We start from the raw sequence: 22,745 nt of genomic DNA on the forward strand, positions 1-22,745 counted from the left end.
GTGTGTCGGCCTAGTACCGTATTTACTCGAATCTAAGCCGCACCTTAAAAATGAGACTCGAAATAAAGGAAAAAAAATTTCCCGAATCTAAGCCGCACCGGAAATTTGAGACTCGAAATTCAAGGGGAGAGTAAAGTTGTAGGCCGCACCTCCAAATCGAAACAAAGTTGGTCCATTGTAATATGAGTCACAATTTAGGTCGAATGAATGACGATACAACTACAGTAGTTTGGTTCACTTTGTAAGCTTAGCAGTTAAGCTTTACCAGGTAGCCATTGCTATGCGTCAGGCGCTCCGTCCGTATTTATACGGGTACCCTTCCTTTTTCACGTGCTTCGACTAGTTTGAATTCATTGCTTATTTTTCTTTGATCTGATAAGTGCCGTTCTCTTTGTTATAGGTGTTTACGTCATTCTAAGCTGAAAATGCGTTACTGTACTGTGTCACGCATTGTTTGTCGCATTCTGATAGTGCGTGTTTACGGCCTGTCGCTGCTTGCGGCACGGCTTGCTTTTGTGCGCGCTACCGCCGCTTACAATTAAAAAAAGAGAGTAATCATCTCATTGGTGAAACAATGGCAACAGACTGTTATTTGCTGTTACTTTCACTGCTACTTTCTTTGATAATGATCAACAAGAACCAAATAATAGACTGCGTATGATAGAACATGTTCTGAACGAGAGTTAGCCGAAAATGTTTCTCCATTTGAAAATCTTTGCGGCCGCTTCTTTAGTACATCAAATTCTGCACAGAAATTAGAGTCGTCTTAGAATTAAAAATCTAGTCAGTTGCCGTGCTTCATTTCTGACTGTATCACTATTAGGCATATGAATAATACGAATGTAAACATGACACGATACGTATATTCTTCCACGTTTGCTGTTGTCTCACTCTAGTTTCATAGTTTATTGGGCAGACAGGGTTTAAATGAGATAGCAGCAAACACGAAAGAATACATGGCAAAATGTTGATATTCGTATTATTCTTATGGTGAAGAGAATACTGCATGTGATTCACATTTCATCAGGTTCCTATTAGCAGCCATCTCTTCTCACAGGTAGGAAAAAATTCAGAAAGTAGAGTTGGCCATATTGACAAACATCCCAAACAGTCTTGCATGTCGGATTTTCGTACTACATTGAAATTCTGCTACATTCGAAGATGAACAATACGGAATTTGTATTTACTTCGTTGGATAAAGTATGAAAATGAAAATGCAGTGGTCGAAACTCGGGACGGAGAAAAAAAGCTCGTCTTCCACCTTTTAATTTATTTACTGACGCGGAGGTTTTGGCGCCAGTATTTATCTTTGTGCCTACAAAGCATGCCTGTGTAGCGCTACATATATTCGACGGCAGAAGTTAGTTGTGGCAGCACCTACCAACATTTTTCAGAACTTCCACTTGCTTTGCACTTGATTCTAAGCCGCAGGCAGCTTTTTGGATTACAAAAACCGGAAAAAAAGTGCGGCTTAGATTCAAGTAAATACGGTACGTCCGCAGTGTCAGGATGCGCCGGTAGCCGACTCAGCAGCCTTCGCTTCTGCCGCCTCAGTGCCACCCACTGCAAGGTGACCCATGACACGCTCTCTCGACGGTGTGGCTAAGAATGCGGCGACAACGAGTGCCCGCAATCCGGCAGGTAAATCTTCAGCTCTTGCCCTGGATGTCTCTGGTGCATATTGGGGGCCAAGACAACTGCCCCCAGTAGCAAGCCGTGGAATGGCCCATTGCTGGCTGGCTACGGACCACTTGTCGGCCTCAGAGGGTCTAACCAGCGACCCACCGTGGACTGGAAAACTGGCGCCCCATCTACTGCTGCGGGTGTCTGGTGGTGTGACACGCCCCGCCATCCAGGAGAGCTGCCACACTTGAATGCCTTGTTAGAAAACCGGCACCTATTTATATGTGGCTTTGCGCCTCTGTTTCGCTAACGCGCCACTCCGAGTCACATACTCACAACACCTAGGTTGCACCAGTGGGTCCCTTCTGCCTGTAACTTGCGCCATGCAAACCACTGCATTTACTCTTCTCATTGGTTCGACGGCTCAGTGGCCTCCATTCTACTTCACAACCACTGGTCAGTGTAACTTACTGTCAACAGGCCCATGCCTAGCCGTAACTTGTGCACTCAGAAATGTTGCACTGAATCTAACTTCACTATCTTAAACTGTGGTGCCACTACATTATTCCCCTCCCCCCCCTTCGGAAAGACCCGGTCCCCGGGTCGCCTTTAACTAACTCTTAACTTGTTAAGGTCAGCACCTACGACATACTTCCTTACTTTCAGAAAACTTAAATGTGGTCTAGTGCCCCTTAAAACTTGACATGAAACAAAATGTAAAAATTCCTTACTGGACGACCACTGCTTGATCAACCCCTTACCCACTCGTCTCATGCCCTCGGTATTCAATCCACTGGGACTTGGACTACCCTTGGATCCCTCCTGGAATTGGCTCTCTGCCTGATCAGAATGAAAACAACACGTAACAAAGTTAAAGCTGTGAAGACACTTAGCACAGAGGTGCTCAAAATGATCGTTATTTGCCGTTGCCTTTCCCTATACTGAGCGACATGTTGCACAAGCTGCTCAGCTGAGCCAGCCACTGTGGCCGAGCAGTTCTAGGTGCTTCAGTCCAGAACCATGCTGCTGCTGCGATCACAGGTTGAATCTTGCCTCGGGCATGGATGTGTGTGATGTCCTTCGGTTAGTTAGGTTTAAGTAGTTCTAAGTCTAGGGGACTGATGACCTCAGATGTTAAGTCCCATAGTGTTCAGAGCCATTTGAACCATTTGTTCAGCTGATATGTGCCGCTCTTGCTCTAAAATGTACTGGTTTACGGATCTCAACAGACCAGGCTCCATAGTTTGATTTAACAAGGTCAGATTCTGCCTTGGCAAAATTCTGAAGTGGCTTCTAGACAGTACAGCTGTGGCTGTGTAAAATTCAGTTGCGAGATTCCTGAAATAGATGCTGGCAGGTGGAAGGTTGGTCTTAGTATGTTACACGCGGTTCCATTGATTAAAATTCTGCTCCCCTTGAGCCCTATGCATTTCGCTTCTACAAATACTCCCTGCTCAAAACAACTTGCTACTGCTACCAAATTGTCATAGGTGGAGAAGACCCAGTGCATCCTGACTCATTGCAAGCTCAGTTTTGGCTCTCAGTATCCCTTGGACAGTCTATTTCTTTCTTCCTGGCTAAAAATAACTGCACCATGCATGTGTCCAGATTGGTGCGCATCACCCTGGCTGGATATACCGTTACCTTCCCTCTATGGCAGCTTTGTAATTCCCCCCTTGTCATCTCGGCATACCAGTTGTTAGTTGCTGAAATCAGCAATACCTCCTTAGTTTTCACTTCCACAAACTTGCTCAGTCCTCCCCTTTTCAGTGACCTGAAGACATAGATCATCATCACCCTTCCTCCCTCTTCCAAACGACTGCTGCCCGCAGCAGTCTATACTCAAAAATACAGACACAAAAATACAATGCCTAATTAATCTACGCAAACCCAATGATAGATAAGAAAATGAAAAAAAACTATAAATACTCTACTACTTTCTGGATCGCAAAGCATACGGTACTTCATGCTGTACTCTATCTTCCTGGTTTTCTCTGTGCTTAGCACCTCTCTTCACTCTCTCTTACTTCCTCTTTCCTTCCTGTGATATGCCTGGAATCACATCCGGGCAACCCTTAAATGGCCATAACCACCCAATGTGTACTATCATTGTTCTAGTTGGCAGCTGAAGCTTAACATTAATGGGGGATGTGGTTTCAACAACTTGCTGTGGCCCTTGATACCTCATGAGAAACTTCTTCGTTTTTCCCTTTTTGCGTATAGAGGCTGGACAGCCTTACCCATTGCCCCACTGTGTACTGCGGTAAACTTCCTTTCTGCTTCACTGCGTCTTCCTGCCTTTCCAAAGCTTCCGTATTCGTCTTTTGTACCCGTTTCCAAACTCCCAAATTGTTCTCGCAAATTGACGTACAGAGTCACCGGTGTTTCCTTTCTGTAGCTTCACTAAATCCAATGGTGACAGCATTTTTCACCCATATACTACCTCATGTGGAGACAAACCGGTATTTGTATGGATTTTGGCATTGTATGCACATACAATATGCTTCAAATACTCGTCCCATTGATGGTGATGAGAATCCACATAAAAACTCAGCATCTTCCCAATTGTTCCATGTACCCATTCTGTCCTTCCATTGGCCTGTGGATGCAATGCACTTGTCCTCAACTTCTTTATGTTCAACAATTTATACAGTTCCTTCATTAAATCCGACATAAAGTTGGTCCCTTGGTCAGTAATTATTGTCTCCGGTACACCAAACTTCAAAATCCAGTTGTTTACTAATGCTTGCACAACCATTGCTGCCTGTTGATTTGGCATAGCCACCATCTCCACATACCTCAAAAAATGGTCTATTATTGTCAGAACGAATCTGTTCCTTGATGGTGTTCACCTGAGAGGTCCTAAGCATAGAGAATGGACATGTTGTTTCCGGCAGTCGTCATAGCTGTATCTGTTTCCGACTCAAATCTGCTCTCTGCACACATGGTATACAATTCTTGATATACTGATCCACATCTACTTTCCTAACTCTCCACCAATAGCTCCGCCCACTCTCCTATTCGTTGCTCTACACCCTCCATAACCAGATAACACGTGGTCATGTGCTTCCTTTAAAACCTCATCTCTCAGTTTCGCTGGCACTACTACCCTTGGCCCTAACTTCATTTCCCTGCACAGAAGATCATCGTACATATTAAATTGTGGCTGTGTCCGATACAATGTACAATTGTTGTCTGCGTCCTGTAATTCTTGCCATACCACTAGGTCGTAACCTATGACTTCTACTTTTGCCACTTCCTACTTAGTGCATCCGCATTACCGTGCTTCTTCCCTGGCTTGTGCACCACCTCGTAGTCGAATTCACTAAGCCTCACAGCTCATCTAGCGAGTCTAGTGGACGTATCCTTCAATCCCAACAACCACTTCAACGCAGCATGATCTGTCACTACCCGAAATCTTCTTCCATATAAATAACATTTAAAATATGTGATTCCATAGATTACGCTAAGCATCTCCCTCTCAGTTGTTGAGTAATTCTTCTCTGCTGCATTCAACTGCCTAGGCGCATAGGCAACAGGATGTTCTTCCCCACCAATTTCCTGAGCAGGAACACACCCCAATGCTTGATTCGATGCATCACATGCTAGTATAAACTCCTTTTCAAAAAATGGATACACAAGAACAGGACTTGATGTTAACACTTACTTTCAGTTTGTCAAACGTTTTCTGACACTCTTCTGTCCACTCAAATTTCACACTCTTCTGTAACAATCACGTCAACGAGTGTGCTAAATCTACAAAACCCTTCATGAACTTTCGATAGAAATTGCAAATTCTGATGAATGACTGCACTTCCTTAACTGTTTTCGGTTCCCAAAAATCCCTTACAGCCTGTACCAACCTCGGATCTGTTCACACTCCGTCCTTACTAATAATATGACCCAAATATTTTACTTCTTCTAATGCAAAATGACACTTCTCCCACTGAGCGAGGTGGCGCAGTGGTTAGACACTGGACTCGCATTCAGGAGGACGACGATTCAATCCCGCATCCGGCCATCCTGATTTAGGTTTTCCGTGATTTCCCTAAATCGCTCCAGGCAAATCCCGGGATTGTTCCTTGAAAGGGCACGGCCAACTTCCTTCCCCACCCTTCCCTAATGCAATGAGACCGATGACCTCCCTGTCTGGTCTCCTTCCCCAAACAACCCAACCCAACACTTTCCCAGGCTCAATGTCAAACAAGCTGCTCTTAACCTCATAAAGACTTCCCTTAACCACTGTCTGTGTTGCTCCATACTACTTAAGAACATTATAATGTCATCCAAATAGACAAGACACTGCCGTGGTTTCAAACCCCTCAAGACACTGTCTAGCAACCTCTGAAACATTGCCAGAGCATTTTTCAAACTGAATGGCATTCTGATGTACTGGTAATGGCCTCCAGGAGTAGAGAACACAGTTTTTTGATGATCCTCTGGAGCCACCTCTATCTGATGATAACCACTTGTCAAATCCATTGTAGAAAAGTACTGGCACTGTCCTAAGTGATCCAAAGTCTCCGATATGTTTGGAATCGGGTATGTGTCCGTTACTGTCTTAATTATTGAGGTATCGGTAGTCACAATAGAACCTGTATTTCTTAGTTCCATCCATAGATTTTTTAGGTACAATGACAGTGCCCACTCCCCAGCAACTACTACTGTGCTCTATAATACCATCCACAAGCTGCTGAAATCCTCCACAATTGGCTGCAAATACCTTGATATTCTGTATAGTTTACAGTAAACAGGTGCTTCATTCCCTGTTGGTATCCGATGTTGAATTAATGGAGTTGCTGGCAACAGCCCTTGCGGAAAAAACAAATCCTTAAATTCCCCAATAATTCTTCCATTTGCTCTCTTTCTCCTCCTTTCAAATGCTTAATTTTGTCACGCAATGCAGTTCTATCAGCAGTTAGTGGTTGATCACTTTGCCTACCTCTCGAAGATTAATCTTTGTCATCTGGCACATCAAAACTCCTTTTCTCAAATTCGCGTATACAGCTCTAAAATTAACCACTTTCACGGGGACTACTCGCCTGTCATTTCCCTCTTCTATGCCTACAATACTACGTTGCACAAAACAACCCAATGGACCCAAAACTTCATTATCCTCCAATGGTTCAATAACATATACTGTACCCACAGGTAGATTCGACTCCACACTTACCCAAAGCGACTTCCCGGTGCCACCAGACACACACTCATGTGAATTAAGCCTTAATGCTAATGTACTCGGTTCAATTGATTTGTTCATTACATTGAACGCCCCTCATGACAGCTCTGCATCGACAACAGTTTCCCGTGGCTGAAATAACATTCCACCAAGTTCCACAGTTTGTTGTCCAAGTTCAATTTTGGCATGATGTTGATGCAAGAAGTCTACTCCTAGAATCATGTCGTAGCCCTCACTTACCCATGGTACTACTTCCATGCATGCATCAAATCGGACTTTCCCTATGCAAAAGCAAACTGTCACTGACCCCAAAGTTGTGACCTCCTTATCCCCCACTCCATGCAGCCTATAACGTGGTGGGTCTAACTTCCTTCACCCCATTAAACTCTTAGTAGCCGCCGACACTTGCGCCCCTGTGTTCAACAAAATCTTGAACTTTTTAGTTCCTATGGATCCTACCACTGAACATTCCACCTCTGCATACGTATTCGTAGCATTGAAATTAAACGGGAGCTCCCTTAGGTGGGTCTTGGGCCCCCGTTGCCGTTTAACGATTGTCCACCTCTACTAACTCCACTTCTCCATCCTCCACGCTGCTGATTTCCACCTCTTCATCTATTCCTCAGTGAATGGGTACATTGCCGCTGTACATGTCCCATACGACCACACTTATAACATTTTATACCCACTGCAAACACTGTTTGTCTATCACGTACCCCCATTGCCAAGTCTATTTCCTCACATTGGATTGCCAGCTGAATGGCTGAATACAAATCTTTCAGAGTCCTTTCACCCACTTTCCGTGATATATGTGCTGGTAACCTCCACAAAAATACTTCAAGTGTCCATTGCTTGGCTTCCTGCAACAGAACACCATTTGCTTCATCGCTCTGACCCAGCTCGTAAGTATACTCGTTAATTTCTCTTATCCTGTCCACAAATTTCTCTGCTGTCTCCCCCTGTCTCTTCGTCATTTTACTCAGCCTCTCCCTAAAGTACCAAGCGCTGTTCTGTTTCTTGTACTTTGTAAAAGCCCCTCCTTCAACTGCTTAAACTGTCCTGTCTTCCTTAAGGCCTCAGAACACCTTACATATGTCTTCACTTCACCCATTAATCTAATTTTGGCTACATGTAACAGCTGTTCATCCGACCAATCATTATCATAGCTGAAGTTTCCAAGTTCTCCACAAACGAACACACATCCTCAGATACCTTGCCAGAAAATGGAATAGTCAAACTTGTGGCAGCTGGATCAATCTCCTGCTGCGACATCCTAGGCAACAACGACTGATCCAATGCGGTTTCCTGCTCACTTCTAGATGTTAATTCACTTGACAACTGCATATTGTCCGCATCAATTGTGCTACCTTTTCCATCAAAATCCACACCGCTTCTGGTTCTCACACGTGATGCGTCCGTGACTGTGCCATTGTGTTGCTTTCATTCCCAGTTAGTCCCTAAACAAAACATTTATTTAAGTACAAGAACAACCTGACTTACTACACCTCTGTATCATCACACTCATTATCATCATAAACCAATACAAAAGTAATCAAATGCCATGAAAAAGAAAAAAATAATAAATTTTGCTGCCCCAAATACAATAACACTTACTCCGACAGCAAAATAATATGCCTACGCAAAACATCCAAAATGGCCTGCCAGGAGCGATACTCAAAACACAAACAAAAAAAAAGAAAGAAAACGTCCAACACTCAAAAAGAAAAATTGGTCAATGCTCACCACGTTTTGTGACTGTAATGCAGGCAGTGGGCTCAAACGTTGTACTGTACAGATGATGCCCGCTTATCTGACGCCAAATGTAGTGGGAACTTCTGACACCGGATGTAACAGCGACACCAAATGTAGCGGTAAGAGGTAGAAGGCACCGTATTAAGACTCGTCCGAGCTTTCCAAGTGTTTTATTGTTTCCAACTACAGTGCTGCATTCCCTCAGTCTGTGTCACCGGGTCTCGCAATGCTGAGGACATGCTGCGAAACAGCTTGGCACAGAATGGCTGCCTCAGTGACCCATGCCCGCACTGCAGTGTGTCGGCCTTGTACGGCTGTGACGTCAGGATACGCCGGTAGCCGCCTCAGCGGCCTTCGCCTCTGCCGCCTCAGTGCTGCCTGCTGCAAGACGGCCCGCGGTGCGCTCCCTCGCCAGTGTGGCTAAGAACACGCTGACAACGAGCGCCCACGATCCAGCAGCTGAATCTGCGGCCCTCGCCCTTCATGTCTCCGATGCGTGTTGGGAGGCAAGACAACTGCCCGCAGTAGCGAGCCGTCGAGTGGCCCATCGCTGGCTGGCTACGGACCCCGCATCTGCCACAGAGGGCTGAACAAGCGACCTGCCGTGGACTGGAACACTGGTGCCCCATCTGCGTGTAGCCGGTGGTGTGACACGCCCAGGAGAACTGCCACACTTGAATGCCTTGTTAGAAAACCGGCACCTATTTATACATCTACATCTACATTTATACTCCGCAAGCCACCCAACGGTGTGTGGTGGAGGGCACTTTACGTGCCACTGTCATTACCTCCCTTTCCTGTTCCAGTCGCGTATGGTTCGCGGGAAGAACGACTGTCTGAAAGCCTCCGTGCGCGCTCTAATCTCTCTAATTTTACATTCGTGATCTCCTCGGGAGGTATAAGTAGGGGGAAGCAATATATTCGATACCTCATCCAGAAACGCACCCTCTCGAAACCTGGCGAGCTAGCTACACCGCGATGCAGAGCGCCTCTCTTGCAGAGTCTGCCACTTGAGTTTATTAAACATCTCCGTAACGCTATCACGGTTACCAAATAACCCTGTGACGAAACGCGCCGCTCTTCTTTGAATCTTCTCTATCTCCTCCGTCAAACCGATCTGGTACGGATCCCACACTGATGAGCAATACTCAAGTATAGGTCGAACGAGTGTTTTGTAAGCCACCTCCTTTGTTGATGGACTACATTTTCTAAGCACTCTCCCAATGAATCTCAACCTGGTACCCGCCTTACCAACAATTAATTTTATATGATCATTCCACTTCAAATCGTTCCGCACGAATACTCCCAGATATTTTACAGAAGTAACTGCTGCCAGTGTTTGTTCCGCTATCATATAATCATACAATAAAGGATCCTTCTTTCTATGTATTCGCAATACATTAGATTTGTCTATGTTAAGGGTCAATTGCCACACCCTGCACCAAGTGCCTATCCGCTGCAGATCTTCCTGCATTTCGCTACAATTTTCTAATGCTGCAACTTCTCTGTATACTACAGCATCATCCGCGAAAAGCTGCATGGAACTTCCGACACTATCTACTAGGTCATTTATATATATTGTGAAAAGCATTGGTCCCATAACACTCCCCTGTGGCACGCCAGAGGTTACTTTAACGTCTGTAGACGTCTCTCCATTGATAACAACATGCTGTGTTCTGTTTGCTAAAAACTCTTCAATCCAGACACACAGCTGGTCTGATATTCCGTGGGCTCTTACTTTGTTTATCAGGCGACAGTGCGGAACTGTATCGAACGCCTTCCAGAAGTCAAGAAAAATGGCATCTACCTGGGAGCCTGTATCTAATATTTTCTGGGTCTCATGAACAAATAAAGCGAGTTGGGTCTCACACGATCACTGTTTCCGGAATCCATGTTGATTCCTACATAGTAGATTCTGGGTTTCCAAAAACGACATGATACTCGAGCAAAAAACATGTTCTAAAATTCTACAACAGATCGACGTCAGAGATATAGGTCTATAGTTTTGCGCATCTGCTCGACGACCCTTCTTGAAGACTGGGACTATCTGTGCTTTTTTCCAATCATTTGGAACCCTCCGTTCCTCTAGAGACTTGCGGTACACGGCTGTTAGAAGGGGGGCAAGTTCTTTCGCGTACTCTGTGTAGAATCGAATTGGTATCCCATCAGGTCCAGTGGACTTTCCTCTATTGAGTGATTCCAGTTGCTTTTCTATTCCTTGGACACTTATTTTGATGTCAGCCATTTTTTCGTTTGTGCAAGGATTTAGAGAAGGAACTGCAGTGCGGTCTTCCTCTGTGAAACAGCTTTGGAAAAAGGTGTTTAGTATTTCAGCTTTACGCGTGTCATCCTCTGTTTCAATGCCATCATCATCCCGTAGTGTCTGGATATGCTGTTTCGAGCCACTTACTGATTTAACGTAAGACCAGAACTTCCTAGGATTTTCTGTCAAGTCGGTACATAGAATTTTACTTTCGAATTCACTGAACGCTTCACGCATAGCCCTCCTTACGCTAACTTTGACATCGTTTAGCTTCTGTTTGTCTGAGAGGTTTTGGCTGCGTTTAAACTTGGAGTGGAGCTCTCTTTGCTTTGCGCCTCTGTTTTGCTAACACACTGCTCCGATTCACATACTCACACACCTAGGTTGCACCAGTGGGCCCCCTCTGCCTGTAACTTGTGCCATGCAAACCGCTGAGTTTACTCTTTTCAGTGGTCGATGGCTCTGTGGCCTCCATCCTATTTTGCAACCGCTGGTCAGCGTAACAGACCCACGCCTGGCTGTAACTTGTGTGCTCAGAAATGTTGCACTGAATCTAACTTTCCTATCTTAAACTGTGGTACTGCTACAGCTTGTAGTATGTGGTCCAAGCATAGTTTATGACTTTCATTTTGTTCTGAACCACTTTTTTGTTTCTGTACAGATTTCTGGACATTGGGTGGCTGTATAATCTGGGAGACAAAGAACTGCAACCCTGCAGTCTATTGATAATTTCCTTGGGTAGAGAGCTGGAGTTTTTAATTTATTTCACTTGTTTATTGCTAAGCATTATCATCATATCATTGGTACATTTCATCATATTTTTTGCAGATGGCTTTTTTGTATTTCTCACAGATGTCGTTGGTCTTGTTTCCTTTGCACATTCCAATTTGACACTTCTTTCACCTTTTTAATTTGCCTGTTCCTGTAGCCACTTCTTCATTTGATTGGCTTTCTTGCTCCTGTCACTCGCTTTGTTGTTTCCCAGTCGTGAATTCGTTTACCAACTGGAGACTGAAATTACTGCCATGTCTAGAAATTTATAAAAGAAATGTGTTGGCCACCTCGTACAAACAACCTTATTTGGAAAATTGTGAATCATTTGATCGATGACGTCACACTATAATTTGTGGTGTTACAAAAGCTAGTAATTTCTTTGTTCTTTCCTTCTTTGCTCATCGCTACTCCAGGAAGTAGTGTGCGTAGAGTAATGACATTCTTATTCTTCTTTCCTTGGTATACTGTTATGCTGCATTCTGGCTTAGTCTTTTTCAGGATGATGATGGAATATAGGCCATAAATGTTCTTAAAACAGTTGGAAAATTCTGGGCAAATCTTTTTCTTTGTTTCTTTAAGTGACATTTGATGCTGTTGAAGTTCCTTGTCAAGCTGAAGTACCTTCATTGTTTTACAAATGACTGTTGTTGTTGTGGTCTTCAGTCTTGAGACTGGTTTGATGCAGCTCTCCATGCTAATCTATCCTGTGCAAGCTCCTTCATCTCCCAGTACCTACTGCAACCTACATCCTTCTGAATCTGCTTAGTGTATTCATCTCTTGGTCTCCCTCTACGATTTTTACCCTCCACACTGCCCTCCAGTCCTACAAACCGATCCCTTCTTCTAGTCAAGTAGTGCCACAAACTTCTCTTCTCCCCAATCCTATTCAATACCTCCTCATTAGTTATGTGATCTACCCACCTAATCTTCAACATTTTTCTGTAGCACCACATTTCGAAAGCTTCTATTCTCTTCTTGTCCAAACTATTTATTGTCCATGTTTCATTTCCATACGTGGCTACACTCCATACAAATACTTTCAGAATAGACTTCCTGACACTTAAATCTATACTCAAAGTTAACAAATTTCTCTCCTTCAGAAACGCTTTCCTTGCCATTGCCAGTCTACATTTTATATCCTCTCTACTTCGACCATCATCAGTTATTTTGCTCCCCAAGTAGCAAAACTCCTTTACTACTTTAAGTGTCTCATTTCCTAATCTAATTCCCTCAGCATCACCCGACTTAATTCGACTACATTCCATTATCCTCATTTTGCTTTTGTTGATGTTCATCTTATATCCTCCTTTCAAGACATTGTCCATTCCGTTCAACTGCTCTTCCAAGTTCTTTGCTGTCTCTGACAGAATTACAATGTCATCGGTGAACCTCAAAGTTTTTATTTCTTCTCCCTTGATTTTAAGACCTACTCCAGATTTTTCTTTTGTTTCCTTTACTGCTTGCTCAATATACAGATTGAATAACATCGGGGAGAGGCTACAACCCTGTCTCACTCCCTTCCCAACCACTGCTTCCCTTTCATGCCCCTCGACTCTTATAACTGCCATCTGGTTTCTGTACAAATTGTAAATAGCCTTTCGCTCCATGTATTTTACCCCTGCCACCTTTAGAATTTGAAAGAGAGTATTCCAGTCAACATTGTCGAAAGCTTTCTCTAAGTCTACAAATGCTAGAAACGTAAGTTTGCCTTTCCTTAATCTTCCTCCTAAGGTAGGTTGTAAGGTCAGTATTGCCTCACGTGTTCCAACATTTCTACGGAATCCAAACTGATCTTCCCCAAGGTCGGCTTCTACCAGTTTTTCCATTCGTCTGTAAATAATTCGCGTTAGTATTTTGCACCTGTGACTTATTAAACTGATAGTTTGGTAATTTTCACATCTGTCAACACCTGCTTTCTTTGGGATTAGAATTATTATATTCTTCTTGAAGTCTGAGGGTATTTCGCCTGTCTCGTACATCTTGCTCACCAGATGGTAGAGTTTTGTCAGGACTGGCTCCCCTAAGGCCATCAGTAGTTCTAATGGAATGTTGTCTACTCCTGGGGCCTTGTTTCAACTCAGGTCTTTCAGCGCTCTGTCAAACTCTTCACACAGTATCGTATCTCCCATTTCATCTTCATCTGCATCCTCTTCCATTTCCATAATATTGTCCTCAAGTACATCGCCCTTGTATAGACTCTCTATATACTCCTTCCACCTTTCTGCTTTCCCTTCTTTGCTTAGAACTGGGTTTCCATCTGAGCTCTTGATATTCATACAAGTGGCTCTCTTTTCTCCAAAGGTCTCTTTAATTTTCCTGTAGGCTGTATCTACAAATGACTATATGAAGCAAATAATATATTATCCCAATGGCTGCTTGTCCTTACCAAGGTACGGGAAGGTATCACAAATGGTTCTTTGGCGCGATTTTGAATTTCTTGAAATTCCTGCAATATTTCATCAGTGCAGCTGACAACATCTTCAGGTATGACACACACACACACACACACACACACACACACACACACACACACAGAGCTGAACTATCATTGATGCCTCCTATTTATCCCAACATAAATAGGGAATGCACAGGCACGAAGATGCCAAATTTGGCAACCAGTAGCTAAAATTTCATAATCGGTTGTGGGTATGACAGCTATGCCATCTTCAGATGATGAACCAAAGATTCTGGCAAAAGCACAAAGGCTGTTGTTTCTACTATGCACTGCCGTCTGCCGCACCAGTTCCCTCTGTCAGAAGTAATATGCCGAAAAATCTCTGCTCTTATGCAACCATCCTTGTCATTACCATCCAAATATTTAAGTTGATACCAAAACATCATCCCATATATGACCAATAGTTTCCCTTTGTGGTTGCCATGACTTTTAATATTAGCAGTTCTGGACCCAAGTTTGAAACCAGTACCACAGTTCACAAGTGTTATGGCTCTGCAAATTTCCACCACTTCTTTAATGACAGTACAAAACATGGTTGGTCCAGACAAATGTGTCATCAGTTTTTGATGTGTCTGTCTTCCACAGTGTGATGTGTTTGTCCAACATGAATTCCTATTGTTACAGGGAATCTTATGAACACTGTGGCATCTTAACTAACATTTCCTTCATTGAGCACAGAAGAGCTCTGAGTTTCGTTGGCAGATGGAAGAAGCATTTAACTGTATTTGTTCTGTAACCATCCTATTTTCAAAAAAACGCCACTGATGTATGGCAAAACAACTATTCCGGTTTTTCGTCACTTTTTTCCAGTTCTTCGTTTTGTAACATGTGCTGGGTATAAGGCATAGTGTATCTCCCGTTCACAGTATCTGCTTTGCAGAACTGTTGTAGTTCATCAGATAGATTGCCTGATTCTGATACAGCTTGTCCTCTGTGCTCGTGTGTGTGTGTGTGTGTGTGTGTGTGTGTGTGTGTGTGTGTGTGTGTGTGCATCCGAGCATGTGTGCGTTCGTGTATGTCTGTCTATTGTCGATAAAGGCCTTAATGGCTGAAAGCTATAATTGTGTGAATCTTTTTGTTGTGCCTGTCTTCGACTCAGTATCTCTGCTATATGGGATATGGTGAGTAGCAACTTTCCTTCTTTAATATTGTTACAAATCTTCGTTGTGGCATTCAAAATGATTAACAGTTGCCATACTTACATGTGTTTGTCAGATTAAACTTATTTCTTAAAATTTACTGACCAAACTTTACTTGGACATTTTTCATCCCAAGCTACCTGCATCGAGGAAAAGGTCCAGTAGCATCTCAGTGAGGATACTGATATTATGGTCTTACTGGTGGAAAAGGCAACACAACTGTTATCCTCCCAACCTGATGTACTTAGGCAAGTTGAACCAGCTATAGGACGACTCTGCATATTGTGTACTAAATAAGGACGCAATCGCCAAAATACAATGAAGAACTTTAAAATTCCTCAAGAAAAGCACAATCTCCAATGTTGTGTAATAAAGTTGACAGTTGGTTGTAATCCAGCATCTGCCACTAGTTGACTTAGCAAAACTGACAACTATAAAATCTCCTTTTCTTTAATGAATCAGTAAGGTGTATGAGGAATGAGACAGTGGATTTGGAGTCTGAAGGAAATTTGTGCAAAATTTTATGTGGTTTCATGTATTTGTGTATATTTTTATGTATCTGTTTATATTTTTGCATATCTGTACATGTTTCTGTGTGCCTTTATGTATTTTACTCATCTTTTCACTTATCCAACTCCTCTCACAATCATCAACACCTATTTTGACCACTTCTGCATCATTCTCATTCTGTTTACACAATTCCTACCACAATAGACCTTGCTCCATCTTCCTGCACCAGTTCAGAAAAGTATCCCTTTCCCTGGCTAAAACCCAGTCCCACACCTTGTTCGTCAAATTCTGGTTAAACCATGGAATCTCCCCCCCCCCCCCCCTCCCCTCCCTCCTCCCCTCCCAAAAGCCCTCAGTGTAAAGATCCCTTTTGCTGGAACCCACCCCTCCTTTCTTTATGACCTAAACATTTTCAGTTTCTGCCAATCCCTAGTCCTCACAAACCTGGTACTTCAAAAACGCAGCTTCATGGCACAGACGTCACAGAACCACCTATTCCTTTCCGCCAAAACCCTCAGCTCCACAGAACTTTCAGTTCTATCAAAAGGCCTCACCTTTAGCCTTACACCCAAATTTAATCTCGCTGGACTTGTCAAAGACCTACACTCCTCCTCCTGATTCCTACAATGGAAGCACTTCTTTGCTACCAATCCCTCCAACCAAGACCACCCTAATTCCAACATTTAACCATGCCTCTTCCAGTTCTTATCACCATCCAACTGTGATCCTTCCCTCCTCCCACCTAACCACCCACTGTTCACCTTCCAGGAATCCCTTACCTCCAACTTAGCCTCACCATCCTTCCCCAGGTCTCTTCCTCAGAAAATCAACCTTCCAGTAGAAGAAAGAACACCCAGAAACGACTTAAAAAAAAAAAAAACCCTGACCTAATGATCCTACCTGCAGACAGAGGTTCCATCACCGTTGTTATGAATTGCAGTGACTGTCTGGTGGAAGGCGTTTGTCAGTTACCTGACTCCTCCAACTATAAACTCTGTCAGAGTGATCCCATCCCAGAAGTCCAACACAATCTCCAGTCCCTGCTTAAAGCCTTAGACCCTTCCCAGAACATCTCCCCTGAATATATTTCCCTCCTCACCCTTATGACACCCCACACACACACCTTCTACATGCTCCCCATAATCCACAAACCCAATCCTGGACACACTATTGTGGCTGGTTATTGTGCTCCCTCTGAAAGAATTTTGGCCCTCATTGACCAACACCCCCAATCAAATACCCGTCAAAGACACTAACCACTTCCTTCACTGACTCTCCACCATCCCCACCCCTTTGCCACCTGGACCCCTACTTGTCACTGTTGACACCGTCTCCCTATACACTAACATCCCTCAGGCTTACGGTCGTAGCACTGCTGAACACTACCTTTTCCAAAGTCCTTCAGACTCCATATCCACTACCTCATTTACCTTACTGACTTTATCCTAGCCCACAACTACTTCTCCTTTGAAGGGAAGGTATATAAACAAATACACGGCACAGCCATGAGCACCCACATGGTACCCTCCTATGCCAACCATATTGTGGCCCATCTAGAGAGACCTTCCTGGCCTCCCTAGTCTGGTTCAGGTTCATTGATAATATCTTCATGATCTGGACTTAGAGCCAGACACCTTATCTTTCTTCCTTAACAACCTCAACCCCTTCTCTCCCATCCACTTCTCATGGTCCTCTCCGACCCAGCATTCCACCTTCGTAGATGTTGACCACTACCTCTCTGATGGCTCCATCCACACCTCTTCCACATTAAACCCGCCAACCACCAACAGTACCTGCATTTTGACAGCTGTCATCCTTTTCACACACAAAAATCCATCCCATACAGCCTGGCCACCAGGAGATGGCATATCTGCAGTGACAAAAACTCCCTTGCTCAGTATGGTGGAGCTCTCACCAAGGCCTTCACAGACAGGCACCATCTCTCAGACCTAGTCCGCAAACAGATCTCCCATGCCATTTCCCCTCACAGCCTAAATCCTCCCACCAGCCCCAAGAACCTGCCACATAGGAGAATCTCCTTCATAACCCAGTACCACTCCGGACTGGAACAACTGAACCACAACCTTTGCCAGGGCTTTGATTAGCTATCATCATGCCCTGAAATGAAGGACATCCTACCCAAGATACTTCCCCCCCCCCCTCTTATTGTGGTGTACTGTCGCCCACACATCATCCTAGCCCATCCCCATGCTGCTCCAATACCAACCCCTTGCCCACCCAGTCCTGTCACACGTTTATCCTACCCCGCAAGGGGTCAGGCCATCTGTGAAAGCAGCCATGTCATTTACCAGCTCTACTGCAATCATTGCACAGCTTTATATTTGTATGACTACCAATCAGCTGTTCACCAGGATTAATGGTCCCTTCCAAACTGTGGCCGAGAGCAAAATAGACCATGCTGTGGCACAACATGCAGCTGAACTTAACACACCTGATTTCAGTGGTCTTTTCACTGCCCAAGCCATCTGGATCCTTCTCTCCACAACCAGCTTTTCTGAACTGTGCAGATGGGCATTATCCTTACAACACATTCTCTGCTCCCATAATTATCCCTATGATAACTACTGCCCCCACATCCTCCACCCCCTCTGTCCTATCATCTCCTCCCCATTCTTATCTCCCACCCTGTTTATTTGGCACAGTCTGCCAACACATCCTCCTATCTTCCACTACTCCTCCACTTTTTGTTCCTTTTTTCCACACTTCCTGACCTGGTGATATTCTAGTTCATGCATACTCCATCAGACAGTGTTCCTCTCTCTCCCCACCCGTACACTACTATTCCTTCCCCTTTCCTGCCCTCTCCAGGTTGCTGCTTGCATCCCACGTGATAGTTGCATTCCAGCCCAAGATGCTGGAGTTGGCAGTCACGTGTGCATGAGGTGTGCTGGCTTTTGTGTATGAATGGTGCATGTCTCTTCTTTACTGTTGAAGACTGTGGCCGATAGCTTTATGTAGATGTCTTTTAATTGTGCTTGTCTGCAACTTGACATGTCTTCTTTATGGTAAGTAGCAATCTGTCTTTTCCTACATTGTTGTATAATCCTCAAAGGTGGACAAGTATGAGGGGCATTCAATACATAATGCAACACATTTTTTTTCCTCGGCCAATTTCAGTTGAAAAAAATCTGGAATTTGCTGTGGGACATCGAGGAATATTCCTGCTTCAGCCGTATAGTGTTTCATGAAGTTCCATTAGGTGGCAGTGCTATACATAGCCTTCAAAATGGCATCTTTAATGGAGGTCCATTCTAAGCAGAGAGCTGTCACTGAGTTTCTTTTGGCAGATAACCAGAGCATCACAGATATTCATAGGCACTTGCAGAATGTCTACGGAGACCTGGCAGTGAGCAAAAGCACAGTGAATCTTAGGGCAAGGCATATGTCATCATTGCAACTAGATCACGCAAACTTGTCCCATCTCCTGCCTGTCATCTAGCCACACATATCTGTGACTCATGCAGTGTTGGAACATGTGGACACACAGGAGATAGATGGATCACCATGAAACACCTCACTGCACAAATGGACGTCTCAGTTGGTAGTGCAGACACACTCATCCACCAGTTGGGGTACTCGAAGGTGTGTGCCTGCTGTGTTCCTCAATGCCCAACAGAAGACCATAAAGAGCAATGAAGGACCATCTGTGCAGAGTTGATTGTGTGTTATAAGGTTAATTATGACAATTTTTTGTTGAACGTCATCACAAGTGGTGAAATCTGTGTTTGTCACTTCAAACTGGAAATAAATCAGCAATGCATGGTGTGGCACCACACCACCTCTCCTCTGAAGACAAGCTCAAAGCCACACCCTCACCCAGTAAAGTCATGGCAGGGGGATTATTCTGTTTTATGTCCTCCCTCATGGTGCAACAATTAACTCTGAAGTGTATTGTGCTATCCTTAGGAAATTGAAGGAACAACTTCAGTGTGTTCATCACCACATGAATGCAAGTGTGCTTCTCCTTTTCCATGACAGTGCAAGGCCTCACACAAATCTGCACATGTGAAAGTAGCTCAGAAAACTTTACTGTATTGTTCTTACTTATCTACCCTACAGCCTGGATCTTGTACCTTCCGACATCCACCTGTTTGGCCCAATGAAGGATGCGCTTCACTGGAAGCAGTATGTGGATGGTGGGGAATTTATTGATGCAGCAAGATGTTGGCCAGACATTGATCAGTACAGTGGTACCATGCAAGCATGCAGCCAAAAGACTGGGGAATAATATGGTGTATTGGAATCCTGAAGAAAACTAACCTGCTTTCAGGGGGAGAAAAAGTGTTGCATTACTTACTGAATGCCCCTCGTACATACTCTTACAAAGTCCTGAACACTGTCTACATATTTACATACACTCTGTTGACAAATTGATTAACACACAGATGACCACGTGTTGAAAGACAGGCCTGGACTTGTACACTTTACCTCAGCACGCATTTACTGCATCATTAATTGAATGAGTACAAACTTCAATCTACAAGAAGATGGTTAATAAACATGGACTGACTGTAGCATTGTCCTGTTCTCCTACATACAGAAGAGTGTGTTGTTAATTATTGAATTTGGATATTAACTTTTAATTTATGACGGGGAAAAGAGCACAATTAGTGATTATACAATTTGCAATGAGTCAAGAACTAGTCTGGTTTAACTATGTGTTAGATAAGAAAATTGACAAAGTTGTGAGTATTATTTTTTTAATACATTGTTTACTCCCATGGTGATTTCCTAATCTTACCAAAATCGGCTTAAAAAAGTAATCTTCTAGATCAAATAATAAGCAAACTAACATGTTTTTCTTGTGCGAGTAGGCATTTTTGTAATCATAAAAATTAGGGCTACAAAACTAGGTAACGAAATTTAGAAAATAATCACCACTTAAAAAATGGAACATTCCAGAAGATGAAAACTTTAATTATGAATAACTAATTTCATATAATGTTTTAGGGAAAAAAATGCTTACTGAAGAGGGGGACAGAAGGGCTTTCAGACTAAACATAAGTATGCCAATACATTCGGACATATTGAGTAATAAAACTTTATGGAAGTCATATTAAGTAAGAAAGTAGCTGTTTTAGGTCATTCTTGTAGATGTATCATTCAGAAAAAGAGCTAAAATGAAAAAGAAATTATTATTATTATTACTATTATTATTAGAAATGGAATAAGAACAAATGGATGGTTCAAGCTTGCTCTGTTATGTCCAGTAGGTGTGTAGTAGTATGCAAGGAAAGTGTACTGAAAAATTATCTCTTATCCCTATTAGCACACAAAATGAGTGTTTTGCATAGGACAAATGTGAATGTAAAACTAGGTAAATGAGGAAGATGAGAGTTTAAAAGCCCGTTAATATTGAAGTTATTGGAAATGGAGCAGAAACTCAGACTGGACTAGGCTGAAAGAATTGGCTGTCTCCTGTTCAATGATCCATGTCTAAATCCGCCTCAAGTGATTTTCAGAAAGGGCAGGAAACTTAAATCTGAATGTCCAGACAAGCATTTGAATCCCATTCCTACCAAATGTGAGTTAACTGTCGTGATCATGTCACAATACTTGATTTAGGTAAATAGAACCTTTGAGGATGCAACTAGATGACACCAAATAGTTCAGTAATATAGTGTGCAGATTAAAGATGTCATCTCTTTCATCACACTGTGTCAGTCTGAGTAGAGTAACATTCCTTTCTTCTACATTTTTGGCTTCTTTTAAATATAAATTCAAGACATGTTTCTGCAGCGCAGTGTCATTTGCTAACTTTTTCCATTTTCTTGCAGATACTGATACTGTTCCACAAACAGGCAATGCCATACTTCATCTACAGAACACTAAATAGAAATACTGATGATAGTGAAGAAGTCATGCAGTATGCAAGACTGGTTGGTATGAAATGTGCAAGAAGAATGCTGCTTGTGAGGGTTTGATGCTATGTAATATTAGATACACCCAAATGCACGTTAATATGTATAGTGACAGGTGCATTATTTGTATATAGCTGATGTTTGCTAAAAGAAGTTTATTAGAGTGATGTTCATGGAAGAATCTCTGGCTTCTTTAGTAACAAATTAAGAGATAATCCTCCTCTTATTAAATCTTATTGGCAGGTAGCCATCATACAGCTCTGATTCATAATGTATTTGTTGTGTTCATTGTCAATAAAGTTGTATGTTGTTACTTAATGAGGCTGCCTTCCTGTTTAAGTACCTGACTTGAAATATGTGGTTCTATTTATATTGGTGTGACAGTGCTAATAATTATTTGCAATAGTTTCTTTCCTCTTTTCCTGTTTAACCAATTTATTACATTGCCTTTATATTTTTACTTTATTTTCAAGTACAACAGTTTCTTTAATTTTGCCTTATTAGCACATTTAAGATGCTTCTGAGTGAATTATACATATAAACTATTCTGCTCCTCCATGATAATGTTAACATGTGATGTCTCACTGAAAATACAGCACGATTTTCAAACTTGTTTTCCAATTAAATGACTTGGCTTTGTTGTTGTATTTCAAAATAAAACAATGCAGAAATAAAGTGAGTTCAGTTTGGAAATAATGACAGATATTGGGCTTTTCCAAAATGTAATCAGGATATTATGTTTCATGCATTATGATGATTAATGTTCGCAAATTTTAATAAAAAAATGAACTTTGACGAGTTTAATGCATTATGCTCATTATTTCATGTGTTGTCTGTAACATTTTAATTAAATGACCCATTAGGTTAATTATATTCAGTTTCTAAAGCCAGAAAATATAAGTGCAGATAAAATGTTTTGACGTGGCAGTGAAAGAGTTTTGCTAAAATACACTAATTTGATATTTTAGGTCACCGGACTCAGCCTTAGCAAAACCTTAAACTTTTTTATACAGAATCATTTGCCACTATGTAGCTACCATCTACATGTGCCCAGACTGTGGGAAAAAAGAGACTTTTTGATGTGGCAGGAGTGGTTGTTATTGAATTGGATGTATTGTTACACAGAAGGTCATAGCGATCAGAAGGCTCGTTTTGTTGTCAAGGAGCA

The 22,745-nt window shown here is 42.8% G+C and overlaps 1 protein-coding gene across 2 annotated transcripts in view; it reads left to right on the forward strand.

The window, feature by feature from the left end:
* Positions 1–22,338, forward strand: part of LOC126458431 (arginyl-tRNA--protein transferase 1) — a 155,473-nt gene extending 133,135 nt beyond the window's left edge. Inside the window, exon 10 of one of the 2 annotated variants that reach the window (XM_050095486.1) lies at positions 21,494–22,338. In XM_050095486.1, the coding sequence (XP_049951443.1) occupies positions 21,494–21,640 (147 nt within the window). In that variant the 3' untranslated portion in view covers positions 21,641–22,338. The remainder of the gene's footprint in view (positions 1–21,493) is intronic. The other variant, XM_050095485.1, reaches the window with a different exon arrangement.
* The last annotated feature ends 407 nt before the right edge of the window (positions 22,339–22,745 follow it).

This window comes from Schistocerca serialis, chromosome 2 (genome assembly GCF_023864345.2).
Source record: "Schistocerca serialis cubense isolate TAMUIC-IGC-003099 chromosome 2, iqSchSeri2.2, whole genome shotgun sequence".
NCBI lineage: Eukaryota > Metazoa > Arthropoda > Insecta > Orthoptera > Acrididae > Schistocerca > Schistocerca serialis.